Genomic DNA, 20,195 nt, shown 5'->3' with positions numbered 1-20,195 from the left:
CAAGTAATATAATCGCCACAAATAAATTGTATTAATGCGCTTATGTTCGTAACTTACGCACATTTTCTGTTCCTCCCTGTTATGGGTCAAGAAGTTGTAATTTAGAAACCCGCTGACTTTATTTTTATTGCGATAGCAATTATATGGGCAATTTAGGCGCATATCTGCCGTTGGCGTCGCCGTTGACGCGAGGTTCCGTATAAATTCCGATGGGGATAAAATCGTCGCCGCGCGGCGTATGCTCTATGTGCGAGTGAAAGGATGCAACGGAGAATTGGCGATCGCGGCTCAATTTCGCGCATGCTGTTACGACTTTGCACCGCTGCACCACGATTACGACTTTGTGGTCCCGTAGCGCTCGTCACCCGTTTCGTGACAGAGCGTTGGTAGCGAAGACTCCGAGTCAGGCGTCGGTGAGAATAACAAAAGGGATTTTATACACTATATATACAGGTCATTATACAGGACAGGATCGGATCGGCACTGGGGCCGAGAGCTCACAGCAAACGCGACTGTTCCCGCACGGCGACGTCCGGCGAAAACGCGTGACACATCTCTCTCCAGTCGAGAGCGGCACTGCTCCCGGTGGGTCGGCGGATCCTGTTTTCGAGGCGGCCGCCTCGCGGCTTTATAATCCCCGAGAAACGATTGTCACTCAAACGGCCCAATACAAAGCCAGCACTCGACGGTCGTCCGAGAGGTCCAACCAGCGACCGCGCTGGCCACCCGGTTCAAAGTTCGCGCGCGCGGTGACCCCCAGGCAAAAGTAGGTGCGGCGCCGGGCTGTCTGGCACTTGATGACACGTTTGAACATGTTGCCCGCCGATGCTTCTCCGCAGGACACCGCTGCCTGACGGCTCAACATCTTGACTTGTCAAGGGAGAATTTGGGCGCTCGCAGGATAAATTCTGCATCTTGCAGATTCGGGATCCGGGCTGGTGGTAATGGCACAACAACGCTAGAGAGGAAGCGCGCCGTCTTCCGTCGCGCGCAAGGCTCCGGGGGAAGGTAGAGATAGGGGAGGGGCGACTTCGGGCAACCGTGCGCCGGCCCGGGCCGCTGTATCTTGAAAGCCATCTGCGACGGGGACAGAGACCACCGAGCGCTGTGTTTTCGCCGCTGAATTTGCGTTCATGCGAGAGGCGGCAGCACGAAGGTCAATTCGCCCACTGCGGTGACCGCGCTCCCTCACTCCACAGTTTTGACAGCGAGTTTCCGAGGTCATCGAGTGAGATGTGTTCATGTTTGCTTGTGCGCGCGTTACGCCATGCTTATTAACTTATTTAGTATGCCGCTGTTTACAAGTTTATGCGGCCGACAAAACTACTATCTTACTTCGTATAGCTGTCCACTAATTTGCAATCGCAATCGCTGATTCGCCTTTCGGGACAAACTTCGACTTTTTATTCATATTTTTACGCGTCGTAGACAAGCAATATGGGGTATTGCTTTTTTGTTTAACAGATGAATACCAAGGTTGAACGTCCGCGTTCATGTCTCAAACTCGGCACTTATCGCTCCACTAGCTCGCATGCCTTGGCGTGTATTGTGTTTAGTTCAGCAGACGTCTTATTGGCGTTCCTCTTTAAAAACTCGTGCAGCACGCTTCTATTATACTTGTGGAAATTCGCGCGATGTCAGTGTCCTTACATCGCCCGCACGGTATGCCGCCGATAAGGTAAAACGACGCCTACCTGGCTTAGGTGGAAACGACTTCTCCGCGTGTCCACCGCGACAGAGTCGTTTATTGTACGATAAGCGAAATGCGAAAGGCAACGGCACTCCTTCATGGCGGAAGGGCTGGGTGTCAGCTCCGCGGTGAGGGCCGTCCATTTTTCTACCGCGTCGCCTTATCGTCGAAGCCACCAGAGCCTTGTCGTGTGATAAGCAGTTCGAATGGCTCGGCCAGCGACCGCACCTTCCTGCCGAGCGCTTACAAGGTCCCTGGTTTTTTCAACGATGTACCGTACAACTCCGGCTGTGCTGCCTTTGCTCGTGCTGCTGCTACCGCTCCTCCATCCGGGTAAGTTATCGAAAGTTATCACTCTTCACTTCTTGCATGTATGGGCGCGTCGAGGCCATGTGCATTGTGCGTACGTTTCCCCATCATTCGAGGAAGGCGCAACTTGTGGGTCGAGCACCTTTCACTGTGCGTTGGAAGGCTGGCGATTAGTGTCTTGAGAAATCCGTAAATTTAGTGTTGTGCCGGGAGGCAATAATCACGATAAAACACATTTTAATGCGATAGCACGTGTAGCCAGCGTTTGTTACACGCTTGTTGCGGCCCAGAAAAAAGCTTCACTGGCCTCTTATTATGATGCTCGATCGGCCATATAGTATTTCGTTGTTTGTATGTACGTTTGTCATGCATGCGGGTTGCCAGGTCAGCGTTGAGAACTGCGTATGGAGACTCTATACAACGCTGGATTGTGCTCCTTTGACCGGCCCTGTTGGCTGCGTTTGAGAGAGGAAAAAACACGATTGGTGTCTAGCGGTTGTTTCTTTCGATAAAAGTCATGGCCAATTGGGTTTCAACTATCCCTCGAAGTTTCTTAGAATAACGTTAGACCGATACGGCGATCTTTACGAAAGTACGTCCCGCGTGCCTCGCGGACGTTGGCCTCTTTCGTGTTAGGATACACTGAACGTACGCGCTCAAAGCTGTCAGAAGCACATCGGATGAATTGAGTTATTTTGTCGATAAGCACAGAGGGATGGGCCCCATTTATTTTTGAGAATTTCCTAAGCGAATACGTGTGCGTAAGGGAAACGACCTTGGAATCGAATCAAGTACCGCACATTCTTTATTAACTAATTGAAGTATATTGTCTGTGTGGAATCTGTCTAGCGAAAAAAAAAATTACATGATTTCATCTATTTGATCTTTTTATAACTGGACATCTGGCCAACTGAGGAGCTTCTAAATGTTTGGCTTTTTCAGTTTTCTGGTGCAACCATGGCAGTGATAGTATTGAAACAAGGAAGCAGCACCTCATTAGATGCCCGTAGAGGGTCATTGTGTCCATTGGAGACAAGTGCGATACCACTTGCAGCAACACCCATTGTTAAAAAAATGGTAGTGCAACGAGTGGCCAAAATGATAAATTCGCTTGTCTAAAACGAGAGAACAAATTCGTAGATTGCTTTAAAAAAAAGGCATTCTTGTTGAACGAACGTTATGTTATCTGCCTCGTGCTCTCGCTCAAGTGTTGCCTCTGCAAAACCTGAGGCTCTATTGTGTCTTGCCGCAGAATCATTCGGAACTACCGGCAATTACAGCGGAGAGTCTCTGTATCGACTTCCATGTGTGTTAATATCCCATATATTTTTGAGCAAATAAGAATATCCGACAATTTCTGATATAATGAATCCCTAAATGAAACACGAATCAAATAGCAAAATATATTTTATTGGTATTCAAAATCTCGAATATTCGCGCACTCCTACTAAAAATTTATTCATCGTACGCATTGGATAGTTTGCGCAGTATGTGGGACTTCGGCCAAATGAGACCAGAAGAAGGATCGGCATTTGGGCGAGTTGGTACTGGTTGAATATCTTGAAGGGTCGGCGCAAGACGACGAAGGTAGAAGGCAGGAACACACACAACAGCGCTGAACCCACAAATTGATTCGAATGCATACATTAGTACATAAGTTTGTGTATGCCTCCGAATAAAGTTAGTTCCGAGTTCAGCGCTGTCCTGTGTGTTCCTGCCTTCTGTTTTCGTCGTCTCTCACCGCCCTTTAACGTTGAGACCAGAAGAGCAGTACGCAGTATCTCGAGTACATCACTAAACGGTTAAATGGAACCCGTAATTGGTACTCATGCCAGTACAACTCGAATGTATCATCTTCATAGGAGAACAATGCTTGATGTGACGTTCGATTAGATTAGACCGTTATGGTAAGAAATTGCCGAGGCCTTATTTTTAAAACTGAGGTTTAATCAGTTCCGAAACGCTAATTTGATGTTCCGGCCCTCTAAATGTAGACCGTACTGTATACATTCGGTGGTCTGAAATCACACGAGTGGTCTTGGCACTGTCTTGAGCAAGCAAGTGTCTCTGTTTATATCAATTTTATCACAAGGGTCTTCATAAATTTTTGGTCTGTCATTCGGCTGGGGCCAGTGTGCTGATGTTTCTGTGGCGGAAACTATATTCTGTAGCAAGTTATTTGATATTGGTGAGAAAGGCGGAGCTTTAGTAAGAATTGCTTGGCAAATTTGCATCCAACCATCACCATAGAGAGTGAGTGAGGGATTTATTCTGATGGCATTGGAAATGTTCGTAACTGTGGTTTCGCCGACTTCTCCAATAGATTGTCTAACGAGCAAAGGATGATAACATGAGGTGATAGGAAAAACAAACAAGCAGTCCGGCAATAATAGACATTTCGTAAACATGCGTAAAGTAGCGTGAGTGTTAATTTAGGACTACTGCGAGGTATTTTCCTGATAGTCAGTGGACGCTTCTCACCGGGGTCGTTCTGAATGTTCGGTCATCTTGACTGCATCCTGGTGTGATTTGTCAACATGAACCTGACAATGAATGCAGACAGCGTTTTTGCGAAAGGGGTTCATTTTTCGGAACCACATCTTTGTTCGTAAGAGTCGTTTCGTCTTTACTACTCCCTGATAACCGCCATGGGAGAATTGCACCATCACAAAGCGAAGAGGCTGAAATACGACAATTTTTGTACCTCGGAGTACAGCCTTTGAATGCACAGTGATCTAGTTTGTCACCTTTGCGATTGCGTTTGTACCTTCTTGAGTAGAGTGGGCTTGGTGTTGGTTATGGCATTGACGACTAAGTATATATAGGGTGTCGGCGTTGGCCATGTGGTATGGCCATGTGGCATGGTGTGGTATCAGTGGTGTAGCAAACAAACTTTTCAGTTATGCGTTGAGCGTCGTACTTAGGCGCCTTCAAAGGATTCCTGGAGCAGTCAGCAGCGCTGTGAGATCCAGATCGGTAGTGCAGCTTAAAATCGTAAAAATACGCCTGTAAATCTTCCGAGTACTGTAGGTTTACATTGCGAAGAAAACAGTAGTTATCTAAGGGCGAAAATTATCATCACCCTGGCATGACGCTGCAATGGAAACCAATGAGGATTTCTCAGAAAGAATAAGCATTGAATTTGAGGAAAAGTGTGTCTCGGTGGCAGTCCAGGGTGATTTTTTCTTCAACTTCGCTTTCTTTCTGATAAAGCCGTACGGGTCACATTTGTAGCTTCGTGCTACGCGCCACCGGGACAAATCTTTCAATTTAAAAGATTTCTTTGTAAGAAACCTGTACAGCCGCGGCCACATCTGTGTAGAGCGCGCGAGCAGACGGCCTTGCTCTGTGGGGCGACACCGTGCGACAGTTGCGGGATGTGACGCACTGTACCCAGGAGCATGCGCGGCCTAATATACATGAAGAACTGCATTGCACGAGTGGCAACGTTGAAACGGGTAGTTGTTTAACCGAATATGTACGCTTGCTAAAGGCACGTTCACACCAAAGGCGGAGCGGACAAGCGGATCCGGCAAAGCGGCCGCAGATTTTCCGCTTTGCGGAAAATACGCGGCCGCTTGGCCGGATCGCGCCCGGACCGATTTTTTCCGCGCGGACAAGTTGGCTGCTTGGGCCGCAGCCAATCAGAGCCCGACACTGAGGAAGCGCTGGTGAACGAATGTAAACAAATGTGTTTCTCTGGGCTTTTTGCTTATGTTCTTGAAAAGCGTAAAAACGGCAAGTTGGGCCAGTTGGTTGTGATTCATAGTAAGGTTTGTTACAGCGCAACACAAGACAAGGACAAAAGAAGGTATAAATCGACGACACGGCACCGTGTCGTCGCTTTAAACTTTTTTTTGTCCTTGTCTTGTGTTGTCGCTTTTCAATATTTGTAACAGCGCTACACAAGGGGCGAGTAAAATGCCAACGATCTCGTCTTCTTCGTCTGAGCTCATCATTTTGCAGAAGTAGATAGCGGACGGGAGCGCGCCAACCCACGACCAAAAAAATATCGAAAGTGCGCGTACAAACCCAAAGTGCCGCCAGATGGCGGCACGTTCTTGACATATTGCTAAAGAAATTGCGAGATGCCCCGCCTTCCGTGCGACGCGGGACGCCAGGCAAGCTTGTCCGGTCTGAACAGGCGTACGCGCTCACCGCCTCGCCGTGTTGAAAATCCGCTTGGCCGCTTAGACGCTCCGCTTTTGGTGTGAATGTGCCTTAAGGGCGCTCTCGGTATCGCCATGCCAAAAGATTACGCGTTTCAGCTGATAACACGCGCCCGGCTCTATCGCTCTTTGTGACATTGTGCGCCCCATAATAGCAATTGCGCGTCGCTCATCCGCTGTGAGTCGAGGAGCCATTGCGAATAAATTCTGCGAAAAGGTTTGACTTCTATGTCCACTATATAGGCAGCACGCATGCGATGTTGACATTTCATTGGCCGATAACATTATCTGGGATTGGTGAAGACATAGTTTTTCATGTCGAGTGCCCTGACAGAATCGCACATGCTATCACTCACGTGCGCAATTCCCTTGTCATCGCGCGTAGTAAGGTGGCGCCCTCGGGTGATGCGCACAACCTGCAAAACACGTGCACTTACCAACATAATTTCTGGTTTAAAGCAGCGTGCGCCGACCTGCATGTCTATTAGGCCGCGCATGCTCCTGGGCACTGTGCGTCAGATCCCGCAACTGCCGCACGGTGTCGCCCCGCAGAGCAAGGCCGTCTGCTCGCGCGCTCTACACAGACGTGGCCGCGGCTGTACGGGTTTTCTTTGCAGCTTCGAGCTACAGTCGAGGTGGATACCAATTTGTCTCTTTCAGAAATCTTCCTCTGCCATGCAGGCTTCGGCAAAACTGATTTTATAAAAGCAGTTCTTAATGGTTTGCGATCATTCATAACCACGATGGTTATTCACAGACTTAAAGTAGAAATGTTAAGAGGAAGCTTTAGCTCGGGTGCTCCTATCTAAATACATGTGAAAAGAGAATTCGTTTTTTTTTCGGCAACCACTGCACCATATTTGACGAGGTTTGTTGCATATAAAAGACAAACTTGAAATCTAGTGACTGTTTGTCTCGAATTTTCGATTTAGATCGTCAATGTTTTATAAAAAATTGGCAAAAATAAAAAATTTTCAGAAAACGACACCATCAAGTTCACAACTCTGTAACTCAGCAATGAAAAGCGATATTTCAATTATGTGAACTACGCCTTATAATACATTTAAAGCGGACAAAATTGATATGTCACACATGAATGTAAAAAAAAATTAGTAATACGGGAATAAAGCTTTTGCAGAACCCTTGTCCGCAGCGTAACAAACTCTCGTAAGATATAATATGACGTGTCAATTTGTCCGCTTTCAATGAGCTATTGGATGCCGTTTGCAGAACCGCAATATCTGTTCTTGATGCCGAGCTATTAATTTGTAAACTTCGTGCTTATATTTTTTTGAACTTCCGAATTTTTGAAAATCGTTTTCACAATATCCAGTCCCTAAATCGAAATTCCGCTTCCAACAGTCACTAGAATTTAATTTTCTCTTTCAAATGCAACAGGTTTCATTAAAATCGGTCCAGGTGTTTTCTCAGAAAAACGTTTTTTGCGTTTTACATGTCTTTGAATAGGCCGCGTCGGGGTTGGGCCCGAGCTAAAGCTTCCGCTTAATGTGCCCATTTAATAAATGCTTTGCTTTCCGTTTGCAATGACCACTGCTCAGCTTTTGTGAGGGCTCGGCTGCCATGTAGCGCAGGTCTCGGCTGAGGCTTGTCGTTGGTGTGCCGTATCAAGCCGGCGCATAGTCCAACACGACAAGTTATCTAGGGTTATTTTAGCGCTCACTATGGCTTGCTTTGTCCTATCTAGGGCGTCGTACTACACGGCACCTTACTGCCGCGTGAAATCTTTCCGAAGCAGCACGCAGTGGTGCGTAGAAAATGTCAGTCAGGTACATAGATGCAAAAGGATAGACAGTTGGGCGAGTTGGTACGGTAACATGATTTTTGGCTTCTAGCGCGAAGTGATACACGGACACAGAAAGGAGCAGACAGGACGAGCGCTCTCAACTCTAAATTTTTATGATATTGTAATAAATTATTAATTAAGTAATTAAGTAATAATTTTTATTTTTGTAATAAAAATTCTCAATCGCTTAACTCTCAACTAAATTTTTATAATATTGTAATAAATTATTAATTAAGTAATTAAGTAATAATTTTTATTTTTGTAATAAAAATTTAGTTGAGAGTTAGCGCTCGTCCTGTCTGCTCCTTTCTGTGTCCGTGTATCACTTCGCGCTAGAAGCCAAAAATCATGTTACATAGATGCAGAAATATGTTGCGAAGCAATGCAATCTTCTGAAGTTTTCACTCACTGCAAATATAGGTATTCTGGACGGCGGCCGCTCCTCTTAGTGAGATCCGTGAGGCACCGTTCTCAAAGACGAAGCCAAAGAAATCCGAGCCCATTTTCTCCACTCCCTCAGTCACATTGAGTGTATTGTTGTGCTCCTTTTCTGTGATGACATGAACTGAGGTGTTGTCACCGGCGTTAAATACACTCGATGACATTTACAACAGACCTCTAAATACGTATGTTTCCAATACGAAAAAAGGAAAGCCCTTTGTATCTTAAGAACCCAAATGTTGTTGTAATGGTAGTAATTATGCGAGACTCCTGGTAAAATTATAGCTGATGCTAGCCATGTCGCAGATCAATAACCTAAAACACTCTTGAGTGTATGAGCTCAGCAACAGTGTCACTGAGCGTCGGTGTAGGATGGCACTTCCTTTCGATGGCTGTACTTGTCCTTCGCACGTCTCGGCATATGCGCATTTGGGTCGTACTATTTCACAAAGACCACAGTTTGAGAATACTGTGGTGTTGGCCCACGCACAGGTTCAATGATTTCAGCTTACAACAGGACTTGTGTGTCAGTTTCTGCTTTAGGTCATATATGAAAGAATACACGGTGTGGCTTTTGGGCAAACGAAGACGCGTCTGGTTTGATATGTAAATGAATCAATGTTCCTTTGAGCTCGTTTATCTCAATTTTAAGTCCAGGACTGAGTAGCTTAGCATTTCTGAGCGATTACATAACGCACAAGAGGCCCACTGCTGTAGCTGATTTCGTGATTCGATTAGTAGTATAGCCAGGGGATGGTCAGTTCTTGGATTAATTATGCAGCAAGTTCGTGACAGTAGTTCCTTTTTAAGTCAACTTGACTGGCAAGAACCGAGCGCGGGAACCACAAGAGTATAATATCTTGCACGTGCTGGGTTGTAGGCTTTTTTAAAAGAATGCGTTCCAATGCTTACCCATGGTGTTCATAGTAGCGCACGTGTCTACGGCAAACGAAACAGTACCGGAATGATTGTATGTGACAGCTATTTTTGCTAAGTTCTTGCCGCAACCACAGTGACATATAAGGCAGACTATATAAAAGGTACGCGTGCCAGAATATGCACCGCGGCGCCATGCTTTGTCGCTGTTCACCATGGCTTCTTGCGCACTCGCACAAAGTAGGTTTCTTTGCCAGAGGCGCTTCAGATTTACCTTCTTGCTAGGCAGGGTGGTGGTAAACACCACCGCGATGCCCACGCACATGGTGTCGTGGCGGTCCGGGCGGCTGGTTTTGTATATTGCTTTTCGTTTTTGATAGCTGCCCCGTGTTGACGTGCAATGACATGTTCTACATCACGGAAAGAGTGGTTTCAATACATATTTTGGACTGGTCTGCCATCTTCCTCGTGCTTGCTACATGCAGTAGCTGGGCTAGCTTCATGCCGGCCTTCTGCAAAGCCTTGCGTCAGAATGTAGCCGCGATACAGCTTTCCGCGCAACAAGCCAATTCTGTGGATTCTGGTGTGGTATGCAATAAGGATGGCTTGGGAGTTGTGCGATCGCAGTCAGGTAAATATCCGAAGGCCTAGCGCCTTTAGGGAGGGTAGAACTGGTAGGTTTAACTTTTCGTAGATGACGCACACTTGATCGCCTGCGTAGTGAAGGAACATCGCCTTGCACATAACTAGGTTCGTGATGTTGCAGGCTGAAAATTGTCGAAACGCTTCAACCATTTTCGTCAGCGAGGCGCGATGCTTATTTGTGGCGTCCTAGTGCGTGACGACGTATGGATGTGGCGGGAGCAGCTATATTATGGACCGATTTTGCTTGGCTCAGTGCAGAATGGAGAGTGATTACAAAGCGCATGCGTGTGGCCTCCTTGATTTTCATTTTCGTCGCTGTTACATATGCAGTGATTCAAATTAAACTGTAACACAAGAATTCTGCGTACATCAGATAGGGTGTTCACCGACATTCCTGCAGTAATATACCAAACTGCTAAAACTAAACCAAGCAAGACACTACGCCAGTCATTAACAGAAACGCTGAACACAAATGGCGTAACGCAACAATTCAACATCCAACGGCTCGCGCAGTTAACCGTTCTTCACTCGCTTCGCAGGGATCCTCGTTGCATGACTCACTTTGGCGCTCAGGTGTCACTTATTTTAGCCATACTAAGCTGCGTAGCTAACCTGAAAATGAATTTAAAAAATGGCTGCTGGTAGCGCGTGCAGAACTTCGTATCGGCCGTCCTAGTTCTTTATACGTTTAAAAACGAGCTTGAGCATGGCTATGCAAACTTAAAGTTATATACTGATTCGTCTAATCGTAATAGGTAATAGGGAAGGTGTAGTCCTGCGCAGATATGTGCGAGATTCTAGATTATGTGGCTCATTTCTGTGGGAGTTAATGACAGCATTGTTAGCGCACATAATGCCTTCATTGTGTGGCGCGTTTTCGTTTTCAGGGCTGGTAATATGAAGAATACTCAAACCAATTAGCACATGTTTCTGTCTTAACTGCGGCAGTCTCCGTGTATGTCGTTTGGAAGCGCCGAGTTTCCCTTAATATTTGCCGTCTGACGTAATATTTGCCATAAGAAATAGTAGTCTCAAAGACAACGTTTTCGATGCAACGCAAAAGACAAATTTTATTTCTCAGTAACGTAGCGTTTTGGGCTTGTTAGTATGACATGGTGAAGTTTATAGCGCACGAAAACGACGAGGACACAGAAAGACGTGGTACACACAGGCGCTTTGTGTATCACGTCTTTCTGTGTGCTCGTCTTTTCGTGCTCTATAAGCTTCATAATGTCTCAATTGCAAGCTTTTCTTCTACTGGGGTGCATATTTTTCAAAGCTTAACAAAAGGCAACAAGGACGGGGAGGAAAACACCGCGGCATGAGCGCCTTTCTCCCCCTTTCTTTCGGCTGTATGAAATCCTGTGCGAAATTGGCAACACTGCTTTCTTTTTCTATGGGGCACTGTGGGTGGGGTTATCAAGGGAGGCCGAATCATTCATGTGAACTTAAAGATGTAGCAGTTTCACCCGTAAGGGCGGAAAATTGATAGCGATAGCGAAGTATTAGACAACTACACAAAATAACTTTATTAGTTTTATCGGCTGTATAAATTACAGTAAACATTCGCTTACTAATTAAATTAACAAGCACGGTGTCACGTACGCACAGGCAAACGTGAATAGGTCTCACTTGATGACCAAAATGGATAATGGATAAAATTAAAAAAAATCACGAAAAATGTATCATGGTAACCGCACCTTATATGCCTTAGTACCCGAAGCCAGGTCAAATCTACTGAAGCACCATTCAAACCTTTAGCAATGCAACTTTTATCGCAGTGTCGGGCTCCTCCTCCGATCGCCGTCGCAGCCTCAGCTGCTTCCAGTGCAGCTGGCTGGCCGAGCAACCGGTGGACCCTCGGCGCCAGAATGAGATCGAGGCGCGTTGGAAGAAAGCGTACGAACGCTCGGAGGACGCAATCGACAATCCGTTCAAGCGACCACTACTGGGCGTCGAAACGTTCGCCGAGATGCCCACCAGGACGCAGCTGGCGGCGCACTGCGACAACTGCACCAGGGCGGACGGCATGTGCGCCCGCTGGACCTTCTACGGGAGCACGGGTGCGTGCACGGCTCGCGATTCGCCAGCGGGGACATGCTGCTAGGCAAACAGGGAAGGGTTACCCACCGGCGTCTGTACAGCTTCGTGGTTTTTCATATTCACGTAGCCGGGGTTACGCGCTCCCGAGTCGTAACAAGCCCCAGGGACCTACCATAGGTTGAAGATACGCTTCTAAATTAAGTCCTGGTTACGCAAGTAATATGTCATGTCGGAAATTTTCATTACGCATAGGCAGTTACCAGAGAAACTTTCAAAGCTTCTGCGCAGAGACATGTGCCGCAAGATTGAGAACAGATGCTGAAGAGAGGAAACGCGTATAGCTGAATGTTCCCAGTCCAAGGCGAAGTACTTGCTGTGAGTCTCCTCACATGCATACGGGCCCTGGGCAAGCTACAGCTCTTGTCGTTTCATGTCGCACAGCCAACGTATAAACAGCTGTCAGTTCTGAGTAGAATGAAGGGTCATCTTCGGTGACGGTTATCATCGACTATGTATATACCGGCTGTTTTTTGCGAAGATTGTCAATAATTCCTAAAGAAATAGGGCACTCAAGATAAAAACGTAAGTTTTTAGAAACATAATATTTGGGAACGACAGACGTCAGGAAACAGGCTATGTATTGTTATTTTATTGCTAATTAGATCAATGCATTAATTAATCTACTTGATAAGCGCAGTTGTGCGGCTACTTACAATGGAAAGTTTGCAGCATTCTCATAGTGGCTGAACTAACCCGTTTGCAGCTGCTGTAGCCAGAGTTCCCTCTAGCAGTTATTGTATGAAAGTTAATTGTTTGGGCTTTGGTCGGGTTTGTGTCAGCACTTGGCCGCTTTGTGAGAAAATATTGCGTCGGAGGCTCGTGGGCCCACTAGTAGGTGCCGGTAAGCGTGTAGAAGTTCGCGTGTTCACATAGTCAAGCCTAGATGGTGCTAGGGGTCTTTAGGGACACAAAACCGAAAGGACCGAACGGAATGGAGCAGTAAATTACCCCGGACACCTAGCCAAAGAGTGCTACTCATTTAGAACAGAGGAGTTTGTACTTTATTTTAAAAAGTCGCAGTTCCGCCCGATAGGCGAAGCATTGATAACTCTAACAACACATTATACAATTACACGAAGTAAGACATGTAGTATTATCGGCCGTGTAAATTGCAGTAATCATTCGCTTACCGATTAAAGGAAAATGTACAAAGTAATGCTTCGTAGAGACAGACATCATATATATATATATATATATATATATATATATATATATATATATATATATATATATATATATATATATATATATATATATATATACACACACACACACACACACATCTGTCAGGACATACTGGTAATGGGAAAATACAGAAGTACAGTGGGTTAGCCTACGAAGTCTGATTAAAATGTAGCGTGTTCTTCTGCGCAATTTCCCATGTTTTACTATTCGAAAACTATTGAAGAATCTTCGTGTTTACAAATAGTGACTATTTCCTTCGATGACCAAATCGAATTGGGTAACTTGCGATTCGTTATTCGGAAGTTTCGAATAGTCGCACGCCACAATAAAGCACTGGCCAGAAAGGCGTTGTCAACAGACAACAAAAAATATATACCGATGGACAAAATATGTTTTATGAACAAGACACGCTTCCTGTGAAGTAGCCGAGGTCGCTCGATGTATTCTTTTATTTGCCGCGAGCACAGGTCTGCCGGTGAACGTGACGTGGATGTGCGTGAACAGCCTGAACACGGGCTGCTTTGTGGAGTACATGGCCAGCCACTTTGTCAAGGAGGTGTGCCTGTGCGCGGACAGACATCACTGCAACGCCGCCGGTGATGCAGCGCCCGTGCCCCTGGTCGCTCTGCTTCTCTGCGCGGTGTGGATCGTCGCACTTCGGAAAGTGTCTTCGTGACATCTCGGACAGCCGGCGTGCACGTATAGCATGTTGGTGCGAGAACTCCTTGTGGCCTGATATTGCGTCATCCCTTCGGATCTAATTCCCGAACTGTGACTGTGACGTGTACACCGCGTAAGACCATTACAGCTCATTTTTTTTTTGGGGGGGGAAGGGGGGGAGGCGACACCGCGACGTTCTCGGTAGCATATTGTTCTGCAGCACTAACCCTGCTCCAAACTTCCAGAGCTGGGGTCTCGAACTCACGCTAGGCACCGGGGCCACTCGCAGGTCGAAGATGTTACCACTTAACGGACGTCGATAGTCCAAAGAGGTGTGATTAAATCAAACCGAAAGAAAGTCATCTGCACACAGTAAAGGTCACTTCGCTATAACACAAAGCTTCACTTCGAACACGTGGTTTCTGTCTGTCCCGGGTGACTTGTACATTCTAGTCACTGATAATGTGTAGAAAGTTCTTTCATCTTTGTACTGCGTTTCCGATTTGTATTAAAGGCGTTTAAAATCGTGAGGTTTTACGTGCCAAATCCGCGATGTTGAACGGTGCTTAACGTCCCGAAGCGACGGCTGAGCCGTGAGAAACGCCGTCTAGTCTTGGGCTCCAGGTAAACTTTGACCGCATGCAGTTCATGAAAACGCGCCTAAATCTAAGCGCACGCTGAGTTTTCGCATACGGAAAGCCGCGGCTTCGCCGCCAAGAATAAATCCGGTGGGTTCGTGCTAAACAGCGGAGTGCCTATACGCACCGAGCCACGGCGACTGTTCGCGATGGTTCATTAAGCAAATAAACGATTCCATAACCTGGTTATCTGCTTTGTCCACGCTCGCATAGTAACTCACAACTGCTCATTGCTTGCGTGATATCGCCACGGTGTGGTTTGTGCCGGGATGCCGAAATGAAGAAGACGAAGGCCGACTGCATTTTGAAGTGCGCGAGCGTTGCACTTTCTGATGCAGCGTTTATAAATATGCCAGCGTAGCTCGCACACACCGTAATATTTGGTGAAGGTGTAGGGTATATATATATATATATATATATATATATATATATATATATATATATATATATATATATATATATATATATATATATATATATAGCTTGCTATACGACGTGGCACTGGATCTCTGCAGCAGACGGCACATTGGTTGCGCCACGTTGACTACGGTGACCAACGAGGCCATCCCAGTAAAACAAAAAAAGTAAAATGAACATGATAACCACACGACACCTCTATTCTTGTTTTTAAGCATGCTTTTAGCTCCAGTTCTCGGCGACCTTCAAGTGGCCTTGAGCCAAAAGCCAGAGCCGTTATCCGGGCACTCGGACGAGAACATCCGGACATCGTTGCGAGAACAAAAGGAGACCATCCGAGCAACCAGTCACAACTCAAGAAAGTAGAGTCTCTGGCCCCCAACCCTTTGTACAGGACCGCATTACATACGGTAAACCCGCCGTGGTTGCTCAGTGGCTATGGTGTTGGGCTGCTGAGCACGAGGTCGCGGGATCGAATCCCGGCCACGGCGGCCGCATTTCGATGGGGGCGAAATGCGAAAACACCCGTGTGCTTAGATGTAGGTGCACGTTAAAGAACCCCAGGTGGTCAAAATTTCCGGAGTCCTCCACTACGGCGTGCCTCATAATCAGAAAGTGGTTTTGGCACGTAAAACTCCAAATATTATTATTATTATATTACATACGGTAGTTATTACCCAAACAAGTTGCTTGCTTCCGAGCAAGCAACTTGTTTTGCTCGGAAATATTGCTTCCGAGTTCTTCCTAATGTTTGTGCACAACATGACTCAAGCAGTACTCAAGCTCAAGACAACAGCATGACTCAAGCTAATGTTTGTGCACAACATGACTCAAGCTGTAACCGCTATTACGCTGATGTTTTATTTTCCATTTCCAATAGCGACGTTCAAAAGTCAGATAGAGTGCAGCATACGCTTGATTGTTATCTTTCGGCGCTGAGACAGTAGTTCCTGTACTCTGTTCAATGCCAGCTGTCCGTGAGTTTAGCGGCGCGGGTTCTGCGCCGCCTCCTTCGAGAGATGGCGCCACGCTGCGTGAACAGGCCGGCATAAAGACCGGCAGCGTCGCCTCGGATGGCTGTGAGTAATCGTCGTAATTACTCCAACAAATCTGCTTTGCCTGTTGCCATCTCATGCTTACATCTACTCTCGATTACGGGAGAGCCAGCATTTTTTATATCTTCGTGCTATTATAACTTCCGTCATGATATCTGGATCTGCAAATTTTCTTTTTTGTTATCAGCATGTGTATTTTTTTCTATGATCAGTATTCATGTGTGCTTTTTGGAACATATACATGCGGTGAAAATGAAATAGTTATTGCTATATTAAAGCTTTTGTGGGCCATCTTGTTAGGTTTATTTTGAGCAAAGCGTAGACAGAGAAATGCATTAAGGCACAGGGCCAGTTGTTATACGAGGGACGATCCGAAAGTAAGCTTCGTCATTTTTTTAAAGAGAGGATGTTACACCATGTGAAACAACCGCCAAAAAAATGCACGCCCGTTGCTGGTTCAAGGACGCAAGAAGCGTCAGCGGAGGAGGAATCACACATGCACAGAGCGCCGAAGAGAGAGCAGCAGAAGACCGGCGGGCCCGAAGTTATTCGAGTACAAATCACGATAGCAGACAGACGTGTGCTGGCAACGTGGTCGCCAATAGAAGTGCGTGCTATTATCCGGTATGAATGGGCACGTGGGACTAGTGTGTCCGTCATCCATGAACGCCTATAGATCGTGTATGGTGAAGGGGTCATGTCTCAGGCCTTGCATTGCAGGGTACCGAGTTTTACCAGAGTGGTTTCTTCAAGCTGATCCCACGCTAAGATGAATGTCTCAATGTCGGTGGCGACTACGTGGGAAAATAGTGCAAGATGTGTAGTTTATGGTTACATGGTGTATTTTTTACAGTAAAGATTCCGTGCTAAAATTAGTGATGACTTACGTTTGGAACGTCCCTAGTATATATAATATTGGTTGGATGCTTGAATGCATTCCTTCCACTATCGCTGCTTCAAGGTGCGCGCGCGCACACACACACGCAGACACACGCAGACACACACACACACACACACACACACACACACACACACACACACACACACACACACACACACACACACACACACACACACACACACACACACACACACACACACACACACACACTGTATATATAATAAACTAAATTGTTCTACATTGTGTAAACAGACTGGGGCACGACACGCGTATTATCCTAAATACGTCCGCCGCAGCATCCCATTCCGGATGTCCGATGGATGCGCAAGTTTGTTTTTAGACACCCATCGGGCGTCCGATGGACGTCTGTCGGAGAGTTGTGGACGGCCACCGGATATCCGTTATATCAGAAACGAATATCAGTAGGACATTCGAAGGGTATCAGTGGTTGTTTGGTTGAGAGCACACATGTCTCCTGCTATCTCCGAGACTTGGCCGATCGCGCGGATACCTACTGCAGTCAACTGAGTTCTGAAGTGGAAGATTTGGGTGACATTGTACGGTCTAGTCGATGCTTTGCTGCGTAACAGTCTATGCTTTCTGAACCGCTAGCGCTTATGACTAATCTGTTTAGCGGCTTACACTCTGAAATAAAAACGAAAGAAAGACGGGTTCAGCGAACTGTCGACGCTAAAGAACACAAAGTTGACGTACAGTCGTCATCAATATGAGAGGGAACAGCGAATTTTTTAAAACGCGGTAACTCGTGATGCGTGGTTTGAAATCTAGGATATTGATTCACAATAAATTTTCCTGTTGAACTTTTTCTCTCATTAATACTTTCATGGAGGGCGTGTGCGTTTAGCCCCTACGCGCGTCTGAAAAGGAAATTCGGTATTGCCATTCACTTTGATGATAATTGTAGATGGTGGTTCAAGTGACTGGACCCCGCAGAGACGTATGCGTCAGCAGGTGTTTGGTGTGTTGCGACACCACCTACCCGAGCACACGAGAGTTGGACCTTCCCGCGTCTAAGCGTGTCCCGCGAAAAGGGGTATCTTGGGGGGGGGGGGGGGGGGGAGGAGCCAATGCCGCGTGTTTGGACCTTATGGCCCTTCGGCGGCGGCAACACACCTCTTTGGTCTCAGCTTCACGTAGACGGCACCGCCGGACTGACCCACCCGGGGGAAATCGGTAGTTGCCTTTTCCTGTCCCCCTCTCGATCTATTATCTTTCTTATGCAGCTTTCCTTCTTTCCTCTCCTCTCCTTAGCTTCTTTTTTTTCCACTTTAAGTTTCCTGGCGGCGAGGGCTAACCAAGTGGGGATAACCAGCCTTGGTTACACCATGTACAGATATAGTGGTGGCGTGCAGCTGGCGTGCGCAAGTCTTGTGATGCAAGCCTTGTGGCGTCCCCATATTGGGCTCAGTGGTGGGCGGCGGACATGCCGCCGAAGACAACTGCTTTTTTATGGCTAGTCCTTCCGTTTCCCTAAATGATCGTCTTTTAAAAAGGAGGCGCAACGAAACAACCGCTCGATTTTTCTTCAAGACCTATGACAACTTTGCGAAGCACCACGTGACCCACAGTGAACGCAATATAACAGCCAGAAAACTATCTCCCTTGAAAGTTGTGATATGTTTAATGGACACATTAACCATAGAATACAAAGCTACAATAATGGCTAGTTGCGACATTCTTCTGGAACTGAAGGACAAATAGCTACTGAAAAAGCTTTCAGGTCTCACAAGCATTAGTGTCATCACAGTAACGATCACGGCGTACCGCTCGATGAACAGTGTTCGTGGGGTAACCTCTCATGAAGACTTCCATGACCTCAGTGATGAAGAATTGCTTGAAGATTTTGCAGAACAAAACGTAACCAAAGTTCAAAGAATCATGATCTGTCCGCATGACACTGAAATTCCCACAACGCATGTAATCCTTACATTCGGCTCCTGCACAATACCAGACTCAGTCGAAGCAGGCTACGTGAAAATTTGTGTGAGGCCCCATATCCCCAATGCTAGACGTTGTTTCAAATGCCAGAGGTTCGGGCACAGCTCTCAGATATGCAGAGGAAAGCTAACATGTGGTAAATGCAGTTCTAACGATCATCCATCTGATAATTGTAATGCTGAATCACACTGCACGAAATGTGAGAGGGATCACCCAGACTTTTCAGTCATGCCCAATCTGGAAGAAAGATAAAGAAATTGTTGCTCTTAAGATTAATGAAAACACATTGTTCTCTGAAGCAAAAAAGTGATTTACATTCCCTTCAGAAAGCGACTTATATTCCCTTGCAACCAAACGTTTGCTACATCAGGTGGTGCATCATGTGGTGTGGAAATAATTATACCAAAGACTTGCATGCCAAAATTTCAAACTTAATTAACACGCTTGTTGAAGCAGTATCCATACGAACTACATTGCTAATAGGCCTATTACAGCGGGCTCCTTGTACATTTTACCAGACAAGAGGCTCGACATTACTGAGTTTAGACCAGCTTCCTGAGCCGTATATTGTAGTTGGTGATTTAAATGCTCACAATGGACTCTGGGGGGAGGGGGGGGGGGGACTCACGCTGTGATTCAAGAGGCCGCGTAATTGAAAAATTCCTTCTATCTTCTGGAACATGCTTGTTTAACAAAAAGGTCCAGACTTATTATAGCACAACACATTTTTTTGTTTTTATTTTATTCAGCATTTATTTAGACACAGTGATGGTCTTGAATGGCAAGGTTAAAGGCAGAACATTGTCTCCCTGACTAAGGCCCTGTCACGCATACATTGCTCAACGGTAAGGTAGCATATAATAAAATATAGTATACACACATATCAACAGCGTGGATCACACATACGTAGCATCCATTATAAACATACGTGCATTAAATGCAAGAAGTATTGTAAAACTTTCTCAGTAGAAACAGTTTAGGTTCAACAGAGTAAATAATGCGAAAAAAGTTTTATATATATACAAGCACAATATGAAACCTACTTAAAATAATTATGCATAAAACACACAAGAAACCAATTAGCATAATATCAATCACAAAGGGAAAGCAAATATTTTTTCTTGGCAATTTTAGAGCAGTTTAATGATCTGAAGTTTCGCGCAATAGTGATCGTGTTAGGATGTGCATTCACGAAGGATGGGGCTAAGTATGCTAGTTGTTTTCTACCGTAGCTGGTCCTGCAAAATGGAACCCTAATATGGTCATGCCTGAAATTGAATTGGCTGTAACTTGAAAGGTAGCTTTGATAAAAAACGAGTTTTTCTCGAGTTCGCCTCGTATGT

The 20,195-nt window shown here is 46.0% G+C and overlaps 1 protein-coding gene across 1 annotated transcript; it reads left to right on the top strand.

Moving 5' to 3' along the window:
- The first annotated feature begins 1,773 nt into the window (after positions 1–1,773).
- LOC135909451 (uncharacterized) lies at positions 1,774–14,705 on the top strand. Its single transcript, XM_065441423.2, has 3 exons — positions 1,774–2,023; positions 11,716–11,997; positions 13,690–14,705. The coding sequence occupies exons 1-3, from the start codon at positions 1,897–1,899 to the stop codon at positions 13,896–13,898; spliced, it is 618 nt and encodes a 205-aa protein (XP_065297495.2). The 5' UTR covers positions 1,774–1,896; the 3' UTR covers positions 13,899–14,705.
- Positions 14,706–20,195: the final 5,490 nt, after the last annotated feature.

This window comes from Dermacentor albipictus, chromosome 3 (genome assembly GCF_038994185.2).
Source record: "Dermacentor albipictus isolate Rhodes 1998 colony chromosome 3, USDA_Dalb.pri_finalv2, whole genome shotgun sequence".
NCBI lineage: Eukaryota > Metazoa > Arthropoda > Arachnida > Ixodida > Ixodidae > Dermacentor > Dermacentor albipictus.
The sequence above is the reverse complement of the archived record's forward strand: the minus strand, read 5'-3'. Positions and strand labels throughout refer to the sequence as shown.

Coding starts and splice junctions, on each gene's coding strand:
- LOC135909451 (XM_065441423.2), top strand. CDS start 1,897: ATGGCTCGGCCAGCGACCGCACCTTCCTGCCGAGCGCTTACAAGGTCC. Junction 2,024..11,715: donor GCTACCGCTCCTCCATCCGG/GTAAGTTATCGA, acceptor CTTTTATCGCAG/TGTCGGGCTCCTCCTCCGAT. Junction 11,998..13,689: donor GACCTTCTACGGGAGCACGG/GTGCGTGCACGG, acceptor CCGCGAGCACAG/GTCTGCCGGTGAACGTGACG.